The 20,146-nt window shown below is 45.9% G+C and overlaps 1 protein-coding gene across 2 annotated transcripts in view; it reads left to right on the top strand.

The window, feature by feature from the left end:
• ZFP64 (ZFP64 zinc finger protein) overlaps window positions 1–20,146 on the top strand; it is a 73,762-nt gene that overhangs the window by 41,668 nt on the left and 11,948 nt on the right. Inside the window, exons 1-3 of one of the 2 annotated variants that reach the window (XM_039864646.1) lie at window positions 13,044–13,338; window positions 18,512–18,661; window positions 18,904–18,966. In XM_039864646.1, coding sequence (XP_039720580.1) covers window positions 13,233–13,338; window positions 18,512–18,661; window positions 18,904–18,966 — 319 coding nt within the window. In that variant the 5' untranslated portion in view covers window positions 13,044–13,232. Of the gene's footprint in view, window positions 1–13,043; window positions 13,339–18,511; window positions 18,662–18,903; window positions 18,967–20,146 lie in introns of those variants that run through there. The other variant, XM_039864645.1, reaches the window with a different exon arrangement.

Here is a 20,146-nt window from a genome sequence, read left to right as displayed (position 1 = left end):
AAATTAGATTTTCACATTTCGTGAGTCTGTTTTCCAGAAAAATAACAAGTCACATGCCACAGAGCTGATCAAAATTTGGGTTTTCCATCTAAGGCTTTGGACAAAAATTTATTATAACTATCAATATATCTATCAGTCTTTATCCATCTGTCGATTCTTAGCCATGTGATTGTATTCCTGTTTTCAGCATTAGTAAATGTGGTAGATGAGATTATTGTTTCCAGCTTAGCACTTACTCCTTGGTACAGAATTATATTTACCCACTGGCATGGGTTTTGGGCCAAGCCATATGATTAGCTTTGGCTAACAGGATACTGGCGGATCTAATGGGAAGAGGGACTTTAAATGTGCCTGTACGATTTGGCTCATCCTCTTGTTCTCATGTGACCTTTCACAAAAAGAAAATGCCCTGTGTGGCTGATGGCCCAACAAAAAATGACCAGACACTTGGATCTGACTTCAACCCAGCCCGCAGCCCGCAGCCTGCAGCCCAAGCCAGCAGAGCCAGGATGAACTCGCAGATCCATAAAAAAGAAAATCAGTGTTTCTTGTGGAAAGCCACTGAGATCTTGAGGTTGTTACACAGCAAAAACTGACTAATACAGGAGACCATTAGCGAAATTCTCAACATGCGCCTGCCTACTGAGTTGCCGTATTTATCATTCAGTATTTATGTGAATGAATGAAATGATGTCTCTCCTACAAACCTACTTTAAAAGCACTCTCAATACAAGTATGATGAAAAGCATTTGTAAAATTTGGATGGAAATATTGCAAGTCTCTTCTTCCCATCTGGTCTTGCCTCATTTTCCTTTCTTTTCCTTCCTTCTTTTTTGTTCCCCCTTAATTTCTGGTCAGTTCCCTCTCATGGGGAAGAGGGAGAAGGAAAACCCACCCAATAGGAATCCCCATCCAATCTACCTAAGACCCGTTAGTATCTATATGGGCATCTCTATGGACAAGGAGCATTTTCTCCATTGGCTCTGAGACTCAGCCCCTCCCAGGAGGAAGGGCATGAAAAGAATAAAATGCTGGAAATGCTTCAGCTTTTATGAGACTTTTTACCTTCCTAGAGCAGATCTTGTTCATTTTGAGCTAACTCTAAGTCACCATGTGTGTTCAGAAAGATAAGCAGAGTAAAGATTAATTTGAAAGATTGTTATGTCGAAGGCTCAACAACCCTTAGGTATTTTTCAGCCTAATCCAGTGTAGACGGCATAGTCACACCCAAATGCCTCTGAGCAGATGAGTAACTACTGTCATTCAAAGATCCTTGGGGAGCTACTCTACCCCTACTTTCAGCCCAAATGCTTCGAATGGGGCTGACACATCCCCTACACGAGGGGAGGGCATGTGTCCCATGGTTGGCCAATCATTGTACCCCATGACCTTGGTCAAAGTTATTAGTCTAAAGCAAGGGTCAGCAAATTTTCTTCTAAAGCGACAGAAATGGTTGCTGGTTTCAACAGATGTCACTGATAATAAATATTTTAGACATAGAGGATCATCCAGTCTTTGTTGCAGCTACTCAGCTCTGCAGTTTTAGCACAAAAGCAGCTGTAGACAATACACATAAATGAATGATGCTGTGTTACTATAAAATCTTATTTGCAGAAACAGGCAGTGGTCCAGATTTGGCCCACAGGCCATAGTTCGCCAACTCCTGGTCTAAAGGATGGGATCTGACCCAAGACAAGCCCATAAGGCCTAACCAGGGCTTAATTCTAAGGTTTTTGTTTGAGCGATCAGGAAAAAGGCACTTTCTTTATCTTTGTCCTTGGAGCTGACACCGCCCAAACTTCTGACTAGAGATGTATTATTTATCTATTGCTATGTAACAAATTACCCCAAAATTTGGTGGCTTAAAACAACATATTTCTTATTTCAGAGTTTCAGTGGGTCAGGAATTCAAGCATAGCTTAGCCAGGTCTTCTGTCTCAAGGTCTGTCACCAAGCTGTAATCATGTCATTGGCCCTGCTGGGGTCTCATCTGAAGGCTCAAGTGAGGACATTCCAAACTCACTCATATGGTTCTGGGCCATTGGGATGAAGGCCTCGTTTTCTCCCTGGCTGTTAGCCAGAGGCTGCCATCAGCATCTTGCCATGGGCCTCTCCATGGGACAGCTCGCAACATGGCTGCTGGCTTCCTTAAGAGTGAAGAAGCGAGAGAGGTCAAGACAGGGTGAGCAAAAAGGAAGCCAGAGTCTTTTTGTAATCTAATCTCAGAAGCGACTTTCATCACTTTTGCCAAATTCTGTTCATTGGAAGTGAGCCTCTGGGTCCAGCCCAACCTCTAGGGGACAGAACTAGCCAAGAGCAAGAATCTGGGGAGGTGGGGCTGTGTAGGAGCCATGTCAGAAGCCGCTTACCCCGTGAGGGAGCTGCCTGGGCGGGAACCAGCACCCAGCAGAGCTGTGCTCAGAGGGGAGGAGGAAGACCCAGCCAGCACGACTCCATGCGAGCCCCTGGATCAAGCCAGAGTTGGAGTGAACATGCACTCCCACCTTCAGTCTTTTGGCACCAATTCTTTTTTTTTTTTCTTAAGGCAGTATTAGTCAGGTGTTTGTTACTTTCAAGCATCTAATCCCAACTAAAAGACACTCCCTTACAGAAATTGAGTCAAAGGCAGCCTTGGAGATCAATAGTAATTGGTAGAAAAAGGTCATTGTTCACTGACTGCTCCTTCTGGGCCAAGTAATGCCCTATGTATATGACAACCTCCACCCTCATGGAAGCCCAAACAGTAGGTAATGCAGTGAGAAAACCAAGGCCCAGAAATGTTAAACATTTGTTCCAAGCCGTAGGGCTATGACTTGACCAGCTCTGTCTTATGTCAGAGTTTATATATTTTTGAATATATATTTTTGGCTACATTACTTTTCAGTGGGTGTCACTTTGGTGAAAAGCCCATGGATTTTACTTCTTCGTAGAAACTTTATCAGTCCAGCACCTCAAGTTAAATATCAATTTACCATATTGATTGATTAATTGATTGATTAATCAATCTATCGATTTAGCAACCCATAAGCTCCTCGGGCCCGCAAAATTATTGCAGGGGACTTTTCCTTACAACTTTGAGGGGAAAGCCCAGTGGGTGTTTATTATGCCCAGGTGATGAAATGAGGCCCAAAAGTTCTGAATGCTCCATCAGTCCACACTGCTCACCGCCAGACAGGCAATGCCGAGATTCACCATCACACTCAACTCCCCTATTCTATTTGCAACCTTGGACTTGTGTCCCTAACAGAACAGAGAGAGAGGAGATGGGAGGACTCACGCCTTTGCAACGTGGCAAGCAATTTGACATTAAGCAGAAATGAGCATAGCAGGAACAGAGTGCCCTGGCAAAGACTGTTAATCGTACCCTGATGAGTAGTGTGCTCTTTTTTTTTACGACTAGAACCACTGACATTTCTGTGAGGTCTTTCATGAAGAGTTCATACATTCCTAATGTCCAAAGAGCAAAACAATATAAGATGGTATACATTGAGATGTCTCTTTCCTACCCTGTGTTCTCTTCCTGGTCCTTATGGGTAACTGTTTTCATTGATATTTTTTGACTTATTGGAGTATCTCCAGTAGCAAACACTGAGACGAGGATTAGAGAGCAAGAAGATTATTTTGGAAAGTGATCCCATGAAACAGCGATGGCATGGAGGGGAAGTGAGGCAGAGGAGAGTAGGAACAGATACACAGTGCGTTCACAGCACTGTCGCCACTGTGGGCAACTGGCACTTACTCCTGCCGGAAACCCCTGGGAGACAGGAAGGAACTGGTGCCTCAGAGTTATCCACCCACGAGGCAAGGGAGCAGAGGTATTTATCCACCAATCCCAGCATTCCCTGATGGGGGGCTCCTCCCCAGGTGATGGGAGGAGATTAACAGCCCAGGTCATTCTAGCTGCTGCTGCCAACCAGAGAAAACCCTCAGGAGAAGAAATGCAGGTGCTGGCAGTTGAAGGTCAGTCCAGCATGTACCAGGGTGACAAGGATGGTGACAATTGGAGCACCCACAACATTTGCTATACTGTATAGCCTTCCAGTGTCTCTTTATGCAAATTCATAAGCAAATATGAATATACTCTTCCATTACCCCCTTCCTTGCAAAAAAAAAAAAAAAGGCATATTATATATGGTTATATCCCTTGCTTTTTTCACTTAAATATTCAGAAGATCTTACCATATTAATACATAAAGAGCTTTCTCACTCTTCCTTTTTTTTTTGCCTTTTAGCTGCAGAGTATTCCCATGTATGGCTCTGCCGCAGTTTACTCAGCAAGTAAGCTATTGACAAACACTTGGGTTGTTTCCAGGCTTTCGCACTTTTAAAAAGTACTACAATGAATAATCTTTCTTGTAGATGGGTCGTTTGCGTGTGTGCCTGTGTGTCTGTAGGATAAATTCCCAGAAGTCCTCCGAGTTTTAGTTGGGCACACAACCACTCTACTAGAATCCATATCCCCAGACTCCCTTGCAGCTACATGTGACTATGTGATGAAATTCTAGCCAATGAGACACCACTAGGAAGTGATGCATGCTCTCAGTCACCTCTGTACAAGGCAGTTACTCTTCCTCTTTGCTCCTTCCCGTGGGCTGGATCAGTGGTTTGGATCTTTGCCTGAAGGAAAACATTCCAGGGGATAGTAAAGCAGTAAGCTAGGAGATAGGTCCCTTGGAGCATCATCCAGTAGAAATAAACCTTCTATTTTATTTAAAACCTTCACTTTTATTTGGTCTCTGTTAAAGAACCCAAAGCAATAGTCTAAAGATGGGATCACACGAGGGCCTATGTAGTAGAGCTGAACTAAGTGTTCCAAACACACCCCTCTGTCTTTTTCATTGACGTACCCCCAGCATACCTGGCACAATGTAGGTATTCAATAACATCAACAAATTTACAATCATTGTTATTATATTTTAAGTAGTTTTAAAAGTTACCATAGTGTAAGGGTAGTAGGTAGATGGCTGCCAATAATAATAATAACCAGTATTCTTGATTATTTACTCTTTGCCGATCCCTTTACATGTGTTCCCTTTTAATATTCAGAAAAACCATTTGAGGTAGGTGGAATTATTATCTTCGTTTTACATATGAGGAAAATGAGGCTCAAGAAGTTTAAGAACTTGTTCAAAATCACACATCTGTGAAAAGCTGGACTCTGGTGAGATAATACACATAAAATGTCTTCTAAAATGGTACTTAGCCCCTGGCAAGCATCTGTGAATGTCCACTAGTCACTACTACCACCACCATTGTTGCTTCTCAGGTGAAGAAAAGTAAAGTGACCTTCTCAAACTAGCCTGGAATCGGCCTCCGGTTGTATCTGAGGTTTACCAGAGAGGGGAAGGAGGAATAGGAAATGGTTTAATCATCTCTTACTTGCTTCTATCCCCACCCACTTCCTTCATCTTATCTTCAGCACTCCACCCAACTCCAGCCAGACTGAGGTTCCTCAGGAGTGCCATCTCTTTACCTCCTGGTCTTTGCACAAGCTATCCCCTCCACCTGGAACCCTCTTTGCCTCACTTCTTTGCCTGCCCAAGACCTACTCATTCTACACATCTGGGGCTATGAATCTGCCTCTTGCAGGAAGCTTTGCCTGAACATCATGTGAACCTTTATCATTCTATCTGGTAACTAGCTGCCTGTTCATTTATTTTTCCTCCTTATTACTCTGTGACTTCCTTAAAGGTTTGCTGCTATATTCCTAGAGGTTAGCATAACACCTCACACCCAGATGGAGCCCAATTAATGTTTGTTAAATAAATGAATGGCTCTGGAACAAACCCTAATAGAAGTCAAAGTCAGGTAGACTGCAGGGCGTAAGACATGGAAACACTAAGAGAACCTGAAAATGACAATTGGTTTGGGTGCTTTCAATGTTGCCAGAAAGAGATCAGAAACTCATTTTTCTTAGGAATAGTTAACTGGCCTCCACAGGCTGCCACACTCTGCCCCAGGACTAGAAGCTTCAAATTCCTATTCTTGGACAACATTCCTTTACCTTTCGAGAACTTCCACACCTGTAGGAGCCAGCAGGTGAATTGGAGGCTGTTTGTTTTCTCTATAAATATAGGTCCTAATCCATTTTGTTGCCCACAAAGTAGCCCCCTCGAGTATTTCATTTCATCATTTCAGATTCTAATCCATGAAGGGGAGGGGTGGAGGGTGGGAGTAGAAAGGAAAAAGGAGGAAGTGAGGATATGTATGCCAATTATTTGCATTTTCAACTAAGATTGTGCCTTAGTGATTTTTAACTTGTTTCTTCTTTTCATTTTAATTCGAGAAGTTATATATGCTGATGGGAATGTAAACTGATGTAGCCACATTGGAAAAAGAGTTTGGCATCTCCTAGGAAAGCCATACACGATAATCCAGCTATTTCTCCCCCTACTGTACTTCTCAAACCTACTGAGCATGAGAATCACCAAGGGACCTTGTTAAAATGCAGATTCTGCCTCCAGTGTGTCTCAAAAGTTAACATAGATACAGTCACCTGGGGGCCTCGTTAGGAAGCAGCTTCCGATCTCAGTGCTCTCAAACTCTAATGGGTAGAAAAACGACCGGGAAATCTTGTTAAATGCAGATTCTGGGCGTAGAGAAACTTACACACGTGAATCAGAAAACCTATGCAAGAATGTTTATAGTTACGTTGCTCGTAATTACCAAATTGGAAACCGCCCATTGGCAGTGGCAGTGCAGGCAGAATGTGGTGTGTTCACACAATGGGGGTTACGCGAGAGCGAAAACGAACTCCAGCTGCCTGCACCAACACGTCGAGTCTCACAAACCTAAAGAGGCAAGTGAAGGAAAATTATTCATGCATTTCAAAAAGTGGCCAAACTAAGCAACAGATTACTTAGGCGACAGAACTATTTTTAAGTAATCATTACGCAGAATTAGCGATAGTGGAAGCAAGTGGCAGAAGGAAGGAGAAGCTAATGGATGGGAACGTGTGAAGGGTTTCTTCGGTACAAAGAATGTTCTAGATCTAAAGTTGGTGGTTACATGGGCGTTCGTTTTATTCCTTAAATGGCACATTTATGTTTTATACACTCTTGTATGTGTGCCAAATTTTATGATTTTAAGTTTCGAAACTTAAAAGATTGCAAAAATGTATATAGCAAGATGTCAGCTTCTCAGACAACTGCATCACAGATACTGCTGTCCTGTCCTCAGGGAAAACGTCTGTGACCAGTTTCCTGTCTCCTCCACATTCACAAGTGCATGTATGTGTGTGCGCATGCATGTGCGCACACACACACACACACACACACACATTTATATGTTAAATTTTATAGAGAGGATGCCATTAGATATGTATGTATTTTCATATGTATCTATATATGCCCACAAGAGCACAATTTGTATACTTTTCTGTCCTCTGAATATTTTACTTAATATATCTTGAAGAATATTCTTTATCAGTGCACACAGAAATACATCATTCCTTGTATGGTCGTACAGGATTTATTCCATTGTGTGACAGAACCATAATTTAGTTAATTACTTTAATTATTACTTTTTAATAAATTACTTCTCGTGAAGTAGTATATGAATACATCCCATTTTTTTTTTCAAAAAGGAAATATTACTAAGGATAATGTTCTCTTACACACACGAGGAGCATTTAGGCTCTTCAGTCCTTCCTCCCGCCCCATCTTTGCTTAACACATAACCAGTGTGTTTCCTTCCAGTATTTTTTTATTCTGGGTTTTCATGTTTCACCATTGGAAATACGTATGGCTTTGAGTATGTGTTTATATCTATGTGGAACTTGCTTTTTTTCCTTCAATCCCGTATATCTGGGGCTCTACCCGTGCTTGTAGACATAAACCTGGCTGATTCCTTTTATTAGCTGCCTAGCATTCCGTGGTAGGGCTGACCCTCGATGTAACTATCCCTCTGTTTTAGGGCATTTAGGTTGTTTCTCAATCTTTGTTTTTTGTTTGTTTGTTTGTTTGTTCGCTATGACAATGGTGTCGCGGCAAATATCCTTGGACACGCTCCTTTGTGCACATGTGACGATGTTTCTCTGGAGAAGAAGAGATGGAAAGGAGAATTGCTAGATCGTTGGCAGGGCACGTTTAAAAACTTACTGCCAAATTGCCCTCCAAAGTGGCTATAAACATTCACACGCCCACTAGCAATGCATTAGAAGACCAATTTCCCTACACTCTTGCTAAAAGTAGATGTTATCAGCCTCCTTAATTTTTATTGATCTAGTAGGTGGAAAAAAGAGAGAGAGGAATTTATGGTTATTTAATATTCATTCCCCTGTAATTAGTGAGGCTGAACACCTCTTACACGTTTATTGCTCGGAATCTGCATTTAACAAAATCTCCAGGTCATTTTTCTGCACATTGAAGTTTGAGAAGTACTGAGATCAGAATCTGCTTCCTAACAAGGTCCCCAGGTGATTTGTATCCATGTTAAATTTTGAGACACACTGGAGGCAGAATCTGCATTTTAACAAGGTCCCCTGGTGACTCTCACGCTCAGTAAGTTTGCCAAGTGCCCTGTGGAGGAGGAATAGCTGGATCCTAGCGTCTGATCCCTTAATAATATGTGTGTGTTTAATCTTTTCTATTCAGACAGGATATAAAACAGTACTGCATTTTATTTTTTAACTTATGTTTATTTAATCATAAGTGAGCTTGGACATTTTTTTTTTCAATTTTTTATGAGCCAGATTTTTCTTTTCTGGGAACCAGCTCACTGAATCTTCTTATTTTGCTCGAAACACACTAAAATTGATTTCCTGTGAGCCTTTGCTGTAATTTCCTCTCCCAGGAATGTCATCTCCCTGGTCCTTCCCATGGCTGCCTATTATATTCACATTTTAGGTCAAAGGTCTCTTTTAGCCAAACTCAGGTACCCCCACCACTAGCACCCTGTCAATCACGACCACACCACCCCTTTTCATCTTGATGGTGGTGCCCATCAGTATCTGAAATGACCTTGTACCTCCATCCATTCGTTCATTCATTAGTTCCCTGACTGCCCTGCTGGATCTTGATGTCTTGCATATCGCTCAATATTCCAACACCTGGAACAGAGCAGGCACCTGCGTGGGCTCAAAAAAATTGTGATAAGATGAATACATTAATTCCTGGCAGATGAAGAAATAAGATTTGCTTTGGTCTAGCTTTATAGCATGTTTGGGAATCATTTATACCCAGATAAACATTTACTACTTCAGTCCTGTGTCTATAGTGGAGAATAATTGTCATGACAGAAGTCAGACGAGGTGGCTTAGGAGAACATGACCCAAGCAAGGAGCTCGTACCCACAGGAGGCCCAGGACAATCAGAGAAACAATTATAACTTATTTTTATCCATTTCTCTTTAAAAAAAAAAAAAAGCAATTACTTGAGCAATATTAAGTGAGTAGTATTAAATTACTCATTTAATATATATTGAAACCCAGGAAATTGGCAACTCAGAAAGGTTGAGTAATGTTTTCATCCAGTTTATTTTTGTGTAAAACACAATCTGTGCCTAGTTCATCGGAACCGCCAATTCTAGACGAGTGTCAGCTACTGTTATAGATAACTGTTAACTCTTACTGTCTTTATAAATGAGAATTATCTGAACACAGAGAGTACAACCTCTGTACTGTACACCGTTCTGTGTCCTCTACACATGAATTTATTCACCCTCACAACCACCCTGGCTATTAGCATTGCCATTTTATCGTTGAGAAAATGGGCACAGAACAGCTTTCTCAAGGTCACACAGTAACAGACCCAGGATTCTAACTCAGGCCGGCTCCATCTGTGCCCTTAGCTATTACATCACGCCGCCTCTGGAATCTTCGTAATGCTTTGTAAAGAGAGGCAGAGTGACCAGGAGAATCTTTGTGTGGTTCAGAGGTACACGGTTCATCTCTTGGCTCAATACTTAAGAGTTATCAAAATGACGGGATAGTCTTCATTTTTCTTTTACAAAGTGACCGGGTTGCAAAGTTATTGACTTTCTCTATGATGAAAGGGGACTACCCAACAACCATTGGAAAAAATTCAGGATAAAGGTGTTATGTAAAGAATGAGAAAATAACCAGTTTGCAAGAGAAACAGCCTATGGAGGAAGTATTTTTAAATGCATGTTTGGCCATGATTCCCTTGTTAAGTGATTTTGCTGCTGAAAACAGTGAAAAGTTGTCACTTATAAAAACCTCTATCTGCATGTTTAAACTTAGCAACGGAGTTTTTAATCTGTTTAAACATCTTCCAAATAAATGGCTTCAGTGGGTTTGAAATCCATTCGTTGAAGATATAATGATGCACCCTCTTCAGCTGAATTTGCAAAAGCCCCAGGTTGATTATTGGGGAAGATGAAAATTTATGAGCTGGGTTTCAAAAAGAAATGAATAGTCAGTTTGTATAATTGGTGAATGGGATGGAAAAGGGAGATTAAGTTATTAAGTATAGCCAATGCCACTTGGCTTTCATTTAGATCTACATCCTGTGAGGTATACTTTTTTCAGTTTTTCAAGTATGACCCTTGAAATCAAGCCATTACAACCAAACATGATGATAAACTTAATTTAGGATCATAATTCTGAATGGATATATTGTAAAATATTAAAACAGTGCCTTCAAAAGACAAAACAAAGTTCATCGGTTGCTGTCACTTGTGGAAAACATTATTTTTACTTCGTTTTTTGTTGAAATTATACACGCGAGGGAAATGCAACTCAAGACCATAGTGACATATCATTGTATATCAATTTGATTGGCAAAAATGAAGACATCCCATAATACCAAGTGTGAGAAAGGGCGTGGCTGCACGGTATCTCTTACAGTGCCGGACGAGTGTCAATCAGTGCTACGACTTCGGCATTATCTGGCCATTTAACCAATGTGTACACTCGCTTAAGAAACTGCCACTTTTTAGAAAGACCATGTATCACAGCCACACATGGCCAAGATCAGGAAACAACCCAAGTGCCCATCAATGGGAGAGCGAATGAATGAATGAATCCTGTTAGTTCACACCATAGAATATTGCATGTCAGTCAAAATGGACAAAGGACCTTAACAGCAATTTGGGCGATCTTAGCAATATAATACAAGGGGACCAGCGGGGGGCGGGGAGAGGAGCCGTTCCTGGAAGATTCTATGCCCTTTTTATGAGGTTCTTTAAAAATGTGAATTGTATATAGTTTTAAGAATGCATGTAGGTGCAAATAAAAAACAAAAAACTTGCTAACAAAAAGCAAAGGAATGAAATATGTAGAGTTTAGGCTGATGGCTATTCATTTGGGGGATCGAGGGTTATGGTTAAGGTCCTAGTTTGGGGTGGGTTCCCAGGCAGTTATTATATCATAAGCCAAGGAACCGAGGAGCAACCAAATATAGGCCAGCGATGGATCAAATGGATAAGGAAAGACAACGGGTCATGCATGTAGCAAGGCTTGGTTAATCCAATCCTGTGCATCTGAGCTGAAGAATACAGAGGGGCTCAGGGGAGAAATACACAAGCACACTGCACACCTCAAGCCACCGTATAAAGGAGTGTCAGGTGTCTCCCATCCTAGCCACTGGGTGCTCTTCCCCTTTCAGCTTCCCCACAGGTGACCAGGTGTCCCCAGGTGATCCACTATCCTTCTGAGACATCCCAAAAGGAGAAACGATAAACCCAAGCACATATGGCTGTTTTCACATGGCTTTACGTGTACACGTAGCTACACACACGTCCCAAAGAAAACTTTAAAAGGTCCTTTAAGATTTTTATTTTAAGCCTCAAAAATTTAATCCAAGCGACTTCACCTGGCCTTACACAGCCATCCCTAGAATCAGCTCACAGCTGGAAATCGATGGGAAGGTTGAGGAAACCAGCTGAGTTTTTTGAGAAATAAATAAGTGCTCTTATATATTTCAAACCTCTAGGGTTTGCTAACGGTAACCTCACAGCAGGCGTGTCACAGGACGCTGCGAAACCCCAGCGGGCCATCTCTCAAGCCACAGCGGAAAAACTCGCCTGCGGCGCTGTTAGAATCCAGGCTCCCAGGCCGGCCCCGGGTTCAGAGCTGAACTTGGGTCTTTTTTAATAAGGCCCCACGTGATTCTCAGGTTCGGGCAAGCTTAGGGCACAGTCCCGCTTTAAGTAACAACCCCGATATGAAGGAAGTAAACACCTGAAGGTGTAGGCGTCTTTCTTGCTCCCTCGTTGGATGCTAAGAGGGGGTTCTCTTCCCCTTCACCCCACCCCGCCTCGGGTCTCATCAAGGTCCCAGCTAGTCTGAGCACGAAGCCAATTAGCTCAACCCCCTAGGACGACGCCTCGGTCACCGGCTGGGCGGGGCCGGCGCTCCTTGGCCCCGAGGCTTCTGTCCCAGACGCGGGGCGGCGTGGGGGCGCTGGGGAGAAATACAGATTCCCGGGCTCCGCCGCCTGAAGCCAAAACATTTTTGGAATCGGTATTTTTAATCATCGGTATTTTTAATCAGCTCCTCTAGGAGCAGCGGTTCACCCTGCAGTTGGCGACCCTCTGGCCTCATTTAAATTTTAAATTAATTCGAAGATACAGCCAAGGTTGAGAACCACGAGTGGAGGTCGTGCTTCTCAACCTTGGCTACCTCCCAGAATAACCTGGGGGAGCTTTAAAAAAACAACAAAAACCCCAGTGCCGTTTTCAGTCCAGACCAATTAAGTCAGAATCTAAACGCGCGGCTGGTTGCAGCCGCCGCCGCGAGGGCATCACCCGCGAGCTCGTTAGAAATCCAGAGGCTCAGGCCCCACCCCAAACCCACGGAGTCAGAATCTGCATTTTAACGAGATCCCCAGTGATTCGTGCGCACATTATAGTTGGAGCAGAGCTGCGCTTCTGACATTTTAATGGGCACGCGAATCACCTGGAGACCTCGTTAAAATGCAGACACGGTTTCTCAAACTTTAATGTGCCTGCGAATCACCCGGGGAGCTTGTTAAAATGCAGATTCTGATGCAGCGGGTCTGGGGTGGAGCCCGAGAGTCTGCATTTCTAACGAGCTCCGGGTGGGTGCGGGCCGCGGGGCGGCGGACCGACCGCGCTTCCCCAGGACCCCGAGGCCTTGGCTCGGGGCCCGTCCGCTGTCAGCGCTCGTGATAAATCGGCCTGCTCAGCGGAGCCGCGGCGCTGCCGGGACATGCGCGCTCCGGCCGGGGGGGGCGGCGGTAATTTCCGAACTCCGGGACCGGGTTGTATGAAGTAGGCCACTCGTGGGGACTCGCCGCGACCCTCACGCCATGTCGCGACGCAAGCAGGCCAATCCCCAGCACCTCCACAACGAGGAGCCGCAGCCTGCGCCCCAGGAGTTGGCCAGGGCGGCCCCGGAGGTGGTGGGAAAATGGGGTGAGTAGCGCTGCGGACGCCCAGCTTGCGGGGGCTCGACGCTGTTTCTGGGGTGTTCCGGTACTCGCGCGGGTACGAGGTGCCGGCACCGGGCGTGGAAGGGCGGGTAAAGCTTCCAACTCGAGTCCCCGCGCTCGAACCTTTGCGCCCCCCGAGCCCCCCCACCCCTCCCCCGCCTGCCTTTGCAAATCACACCCCACCTTGCGATAACCCTGAGTAAATGACGGCGCCCCTTCCCCAAGCGCCAGTGTGTGGTTCATCTCCAAACATGCCGCGAGATGTTTCTGAGACCCTTCTCGAAGCCGACTCGTAAAAGCGCCGATCTTCTGGCGCCGGGTTGAGTCAGCGCACCTGACGGTGGGAGGTTGAGACTGCCTCTCGCTGCCCCTGGGGGGGGGGGGGGGCGGGTGGAAACTATCGGAAAAATGTCTGAGCTTCGGGGACCTGGGGCTATATGCTAAAGAGGGACACAGCAGCGAGCAAGGAGGACCAAATGCTGGCTGTCCTGGAGCTCATGGCCCAGTGGGGAGGAGAGAGATGGCACAGGGGATGAGGCGGTGAAGCGGAGAGCATGAGGGGTGGACGCTGGGAGGAAATGTCATAAAGGCAGGGAAGGGAGACCCGGGGCCTGGGGCTGGGGCTGGGGCAGGGGTCCTTCCAGATGCGCTGTCCAGGGAAGGCCTGGCAGAGGAGGGCAACGTTGAGTAAAAATCTGAAGAGTGTGGGCGAGCGGGCGGTGGAGACGGCCGCGGGGGAGAGCACTCGGGGCACAGAGGGCAGCAAGTGCAGCGGCTGGGACGTCAGTGGGCTGGAGTCTGGCGCGTGTCCGAGCACATCGAGAGGTGACGCGGGCGCCCGGGGCTCCAGGAAAGGACTTTGCCTTTGACTCCGTGAGAAGTGGAGCCGTTGTGGGGAGCGGCGTGGATCAGGGCAGCGCCACCGCGGGACTTAGCGGGTTCACCCCGGCTGCCACGTGGCTGGAGGGGGTCCCGGCGAAGCCGAGAGACCCTCGGTTACCCCAAGGCCTTAGGGCACTGTTTCTTACCCCGTGGTCGGTGGAGCCAACTCTTCCGAGACGCCTGCGGGTAGGGAGCTTTGCTAACTCGTTAAATTTCTCCGGCTACTCTCAGCACCCCCCTTCCCACCCCCACACACACCCCAAGGGATCTGGGGGGGCGGGGAGTCTGCATTTATAAAGCTTTCCCTTCTGATTATTTGGCACGCGGATTAAGACAACGTGGGTTCCAGCTTGATCTCCTCCTCCCGTGGTTAGCGGATACCTTAAGTGGGAAGCGGGCAGAGTTTTAACTGTACTTGCTGCCCTGCTCCCCACTCCCCCATTTCCTGCGGAGGAAAAGGGACAGGGGCCTCCTCTCTGAGGAGGCTCAGACCCCCAGCAGCTGCAGGTGGGCTTTGATGACCGCACCCTCGCGAGGAGGTGCTGGAGGGGAAGAACCTTCACGAAGCCACTTCTAAAACAATGGTTTGTGCTTGAAACCAGACCTTGGCTGGGCGGAACTACCATAACCAAAATCCCACCACTCCCTTGTGCCCAAGGCGTAGAATGGGGACAGGCAGTTGAAAAAGAGGGTCTTTCTGGGGTGCGGTCAGAGCTCCTGAGTGATCCTTTGCAAGAAGAATTGGGGGGTTATTGGGGATGTTGGGTCTTTGGGGGGAATGCTTATAGAAAACAGCTCCTGAATTGCCCCAGGCTGTTGTTCAAGGTGCCGCTCCGGGCTACTTTTTATTCCCGCAAACGGGCAGGTTCGGGAGCTGCTGCCGGGTTTGGAGGAGTTGAGAAGGGTGTCTGTCCAGTCACCCACCCCCCACGCTGTGGGAGCAGGGCACAAACAGAATTACGCCCCTCAACGCCAGCCAGGACTACGGAGAAAAAGCAGCCTTCCGACGGATGGTTTTCTTCACCTGCATTTTAGGTCTGTGATGCAGAGCAGGAGGCCCGCCTTTTTTTTTTTTTAAGGTTGGGCCACTCTTATTAATTTGCAGGCGGCTTTGCCATTCAAGTAGCTTTTGGAGGAAATATAAAGGAGCAGGTCGTTTGATAGACTTTCATCACCACCAATAAAAAACACTGGCAGTTGGGGGTGCTGAGAGGAAGGGAAACCTTACAAAACGAATATCAGCAGTTTCTCATAGGGTTGAACGACCCCCGTGCTAAACTGGGTTCTTTCAAATGTATGGCCAACCTCCCACCTCCAGCCCCTCTCTACCCACCCACTGTCAGGCTAGAAGTGGCCCTGTCCTGGCCGTGCCTTTCCCAGGAGAGTGAGCTTCCTTGGGTGGTTAAAGGTGAAAGAAATCTTGGGAAGGCCCTGGCGCCTCTCCATCACATTCCACCTGGTGACACTTAGTTGCGTTGGGCACCGTTTTCTGATGGCCTTACCCCATCCATCTCCCTTCTCCCTATTTTCAAGTATTACACAATGCATTCCCCTCTCCAAGAATCTGGTGGCTCACACGGGCACACGTCCATGAATAAAACCAATAATATTTCGATAGTGCCGACTTATGTCCGAGATTCTTTTAGGGATGCTAAAGAGTTTAATCTTCATGTAAACCTACGAGATAGGGGCTGGAATCCCCATTTTACAGATGCGGAAGCTGAGAAACGGGGAAGTTCAGTGACTCAGCCAGGACCACACAGGTCGTGAACGATAGAACTAGAATTTGAAACTTACCCAGCTGGCTTTCCAGTCAGTTCCCTACACCACTGTGCTTTACAACCTCTCCGATTTTCGCTTTTCAAACTTACTTGGTTTCTGTGGGATTAAAACACTCAAGAGTTTGATGGTTCTCTTTTCTAATGCGAACTGCTAAGTAGTACAAGGTTTCGTTTGTGTTTTCCTCTTGACGGGCATCATTCTGGCAAGTATGGGCTCTGATCAGCTGAAAGCTTCTAGCTGTGCAACCTTGAGCGACTCCCAGGGTAGCTTCCTTTTTGATGGAGCAGATCTCAGAGTGCAGTCCCCAGACCAGAAGCATCAGCTGGGAACTTGCTAGAAAAATAACCGACTCCACTCCAGCCCTCCTGAATCAGGAACTCTAGAGGCGGAGCCCAAGCCACCTGTATTTTAACAAGCCCTCTAGGTGGTTCTGATGCACCCGTGTTAGAGAATCGTGGGCTTGGAGCTGTGTTTCTCCCATTTTAACGTGCGGCGGATCTTATTGAAGTGTGAGTTGATTCTGTAGGTGGGGTGGGGCCTGAGCATTTCTAGCAAGCCCCAGCTATGCTAATGTTAGTGCTCTGCCCACCACCCTTTGAGGAGCAGCTGGTTTAGAATAGTATGGCAGCCATTTGGAGTGCTTTAAAATGTGGGTCCCTGGGATCTACCCTAACCACCCCACCTGGTAAGGTACACTTAACCCGTGATTCAGGTGATTCTGATCCAGGCATGGGGGCCGTCCTGTGCATTGTAGGATGTTTAGCAACATCCCTGGCTTCTACACCCACTAGGTGCTACTATCACGCACAAGTACGTTCACAATCACGGGATTCAAAAATGTCCCCAGGCATTGCCGAATGTTTTCTGGGGGCTAAATGACCCCCAGTTGAGAGCCTGAGGACTGAGTCACTTGCTCAGACAGACTCTGTTAAGGGGCTTCGAGCTCCACAGCTACTGGGATGTGAGAGCTGCAGCCCTTTCTAACCAAATCCCTGTGATAGCATTTACTCAGCTCAGACCACGCCCTGCACTGAGAATTTACGCTGATCATCTCTTAACTCTGCAATCCTGGGGCAGGTTAGCGATCTCTTTGCAATGAGTAAACTGAGGCTCAGAAAGGTTAAGCAAGTTGCCGATAGTCACACAGCTAGCATTACAGCTGTGCAAACCCTAAGCCTATCACCGAAGCCCTCAGCAATGTGCTGTACGGCTTCTCGTGGGGATAGAAGATTTACCTTGAAACCCAAGAAAAATGGAACCCAGCTTCTATACCTGGGGCAGACAAAATGTCCTAGACCTTGACTTATAATTCATAAACTAGTCAATATCTTTTTAAGGCTTCAGACATTGACAGGACCTCTTTTTTCCTTGAACTTAAATCTATTTGGAGAGAAATCACTTTATAGTCTTTTAGCAGTGTGTAGTTTTTGTTATAGAATTTTTTGAAACTACCTTTCAGATCAAACCCCATGAAATTATCTGATCATTTCGGCCCATGGAAATGGTGATGTCACAAGCTTCAACCTTACTGAACATATAGAATGGTGCGGCGAGCTCCCCGCACCTGTTCCTGAGTTTCAGCAGTTAATTACATGCGGCCAATCTCATCGCTTCTGTACTAACTATATCCCCGCCCTGGATTGTTTTAAAGCAAACCAGACACATGTACAACCTATAAATATTCACCCCTAAGTTATGAGAATGTTTTAAAAACGAATTTCACCTTCATACCCTTAAAAAAATATCCCTTATAAAGGTTTCAGTTAAGCATTCATCATCTTACTGCCTTAAATGGTTTTAACCACGTGTTTAAATCAGGATCCAAATGAGGTTCTGATGTTACAGGATCCAAATGAGGTTCTGATGTTACAGACCATCATCTCCAGTCTTTCAGTCTCTAGTTCTTCCCTCTTCCTTCAGTTGGATTGTTGAAACCCTGCATTTTGCCCTGGAGAGCAGTGGTGCCTGAAGCAGTGTGATCTGTGACTTGTTACCAAATGGACACCAAACAAGTTCAGAAGTGGAGAGTAAGCATTTAAAAACAGCTCGACTTTGCCGTGACCTCCAGCTTTCTGTTACACCTGCTGATAACATCTGGGCTTTTCTTTTTGTTTTATTTCCCTTTTCTCATAATTTGTCTTTATTGCATTTTATGAAGTATCGGCCTGTGACGGATTGGAAATTATCTTACAAACTAGATCTTTGAGATGCGTCGCAAAGGTTTACAGTCTGGATCTTGCCACTTGTGTCGCTCTCGTGTACCATGTTCTTTTGTCCTCTGTATTTCCTGGAAATTGGTATTTAGAAGAGGAGAACTTTTCTAAGACCTGAGTGTATGTGGCTTTAGTTTTTAATGTTTTTTTTTTTTTTTTGTGGGGCAGGTGGAGGTGAAGGGAGGTACAATAAGCACAAACCTGCCCTATTATAAGACTTGCCATGGTGGTTACATTTGAGAAATTAAGTAACACTCTTTTTTTTTTTTCCAATTTCAGCTTCAGAACTAGATAATGATGTTCCAAAACCAACTTGTCCCTCCACTGACCTCGGTGACGCCCAGAAAGGCCCTGTCATAGCTCTGTCCTCTGAGTCAAAGGAACAAACAGCGACCCTCGGAGAGAGGACGTTCAACTGCTGCTATCCAGGTAGAGAATGACCTTGAACGCGCTGAGCCCGTCTCCGTGCCAGGCGCTGTTACCTGAGCTCCGCGTGAATCCCTCGCTGCATCTTGCACTCCCTTTGCACACTCACACGCATCCGCTGCGGGTTCTAAGCATCCTGTGGCAGCCGAGCTCAGCATGACTCACCAGAAGTTCAGATTTATAGTCGCCTCCTTTCTGAGGTTGTATTTTAAGAAAAGCTGTTTCTTTGCCCCGTTCTCGTCTAGGTTGCCACTTCAAAACTGTTCATGGCATGAAAGATTTGGACCGTCATCTAAGAATCCACACGGGTAGGTGTTTGTTCGTTGGTTCAGAACTTTAGTGTTAAAAGCAAACCAAAAAATTCCTCGAGGAAATGGATATGAACTAAGCGCTTGGGCCTATGAGTGGTGAGCAGGGCAGACACAGTCTCTGCCGCATGAGACTTAGTCCAGTGGGGGAGGCCGTGACCTAACAAGACACAAACAGGCAGAAACGGTAACTGTGATGGAGGTAAGATCAAAGAGTGGGAGAACCTTCAGAGCGGGATTTGCTCTAGGCTGGTCGTGAAAGGCTTTTAAAGCGGCGCTTGACATGGAAGATGGAAGATGGCTAAGTAACCAGCCAAGAGGGAGAAGGAAGCCTTCCAGGCACGGGGACCAGCAGGTGCAAAGGCTTGGAAGGAGCAAAATTGGGTGTGAGATGATGCAGGAGCTTGAACACAGGTCCTCCAGCACTATCACACATTCACGTTTCATAGGTCCAGCCAACACCTTGGTTATAACCCGATGAGAAACCTTTAGCCAGAACTAGCTAGCTAGTCTACTCATAGACTTCTGATCCTCAGAAATTTATTGATATAATAATTTGGGGGTTTTGAATGGGTCTGAGATGCAGTTGGGGAGGTTGGCAGAGGGATGGCTGCTCAAGGCCTGTGGCCATAGTAACAGTGAGGTTGTAGCGCAATGAGGTTGCTTCTCAAAGGTGCCTTCAGAGGAGCTGAGAACACAAGTAAGATGTACTGAGATCAAGGAATGTTGTGCTCTAGAACCAGGCAGGGCCTCACACTACAGCCCATGGGCCAAACCCAGCCTTCTGCTATGCCCGTTTGTCCACCTGTTGCCTGAGCCAGCTGTGGCCCCACACCGATGTTACTGAGTAGTCGCTAGAGAGACTGTGCTGCACGAAACCTGAGACATTTCCTATCTGACTCTTTACAAAATATTTGCAACCTTCGGTCTCTAGTGTAGACCGCCTGTTAGGCCGGATGAGTTAGGATGCTGGTCTCTTTGCTCTTACAGAAACCAAACTAAGTGTCTTAAACGTAATCAGGTTTCTTTCTCAAGTACAATTTAAGAAGCAAGTTCACGGCTGGTAGAATGGCTCTGTCATCCTTAACATATGCATTCATCTCTGGGTCCAGATCTCTTAACCGGTGGAAAACAGAAGCGGGGGAAGGGGTTCACAGCCCGCCTCCCTCGCGCCGTGCCC

Source organism: Pteropus medius, unplaced genomic scaffold (genome assembly GCF_902729225.1).
Source record: "Pteropus medius unplaced genomic scaffold, Ma_sr-lr_union100, whole genome shotgun sequence".
Classification (NCBI taxonomy): Eukaryota; Metazoa; Chordata; class Mammalia; order Chiroptera; family Pteropodidae; genus Pteropus; species Pteropus medius.
This window is presented reverse-complemented; position numbering and strand designations above follow the sequence as displayed.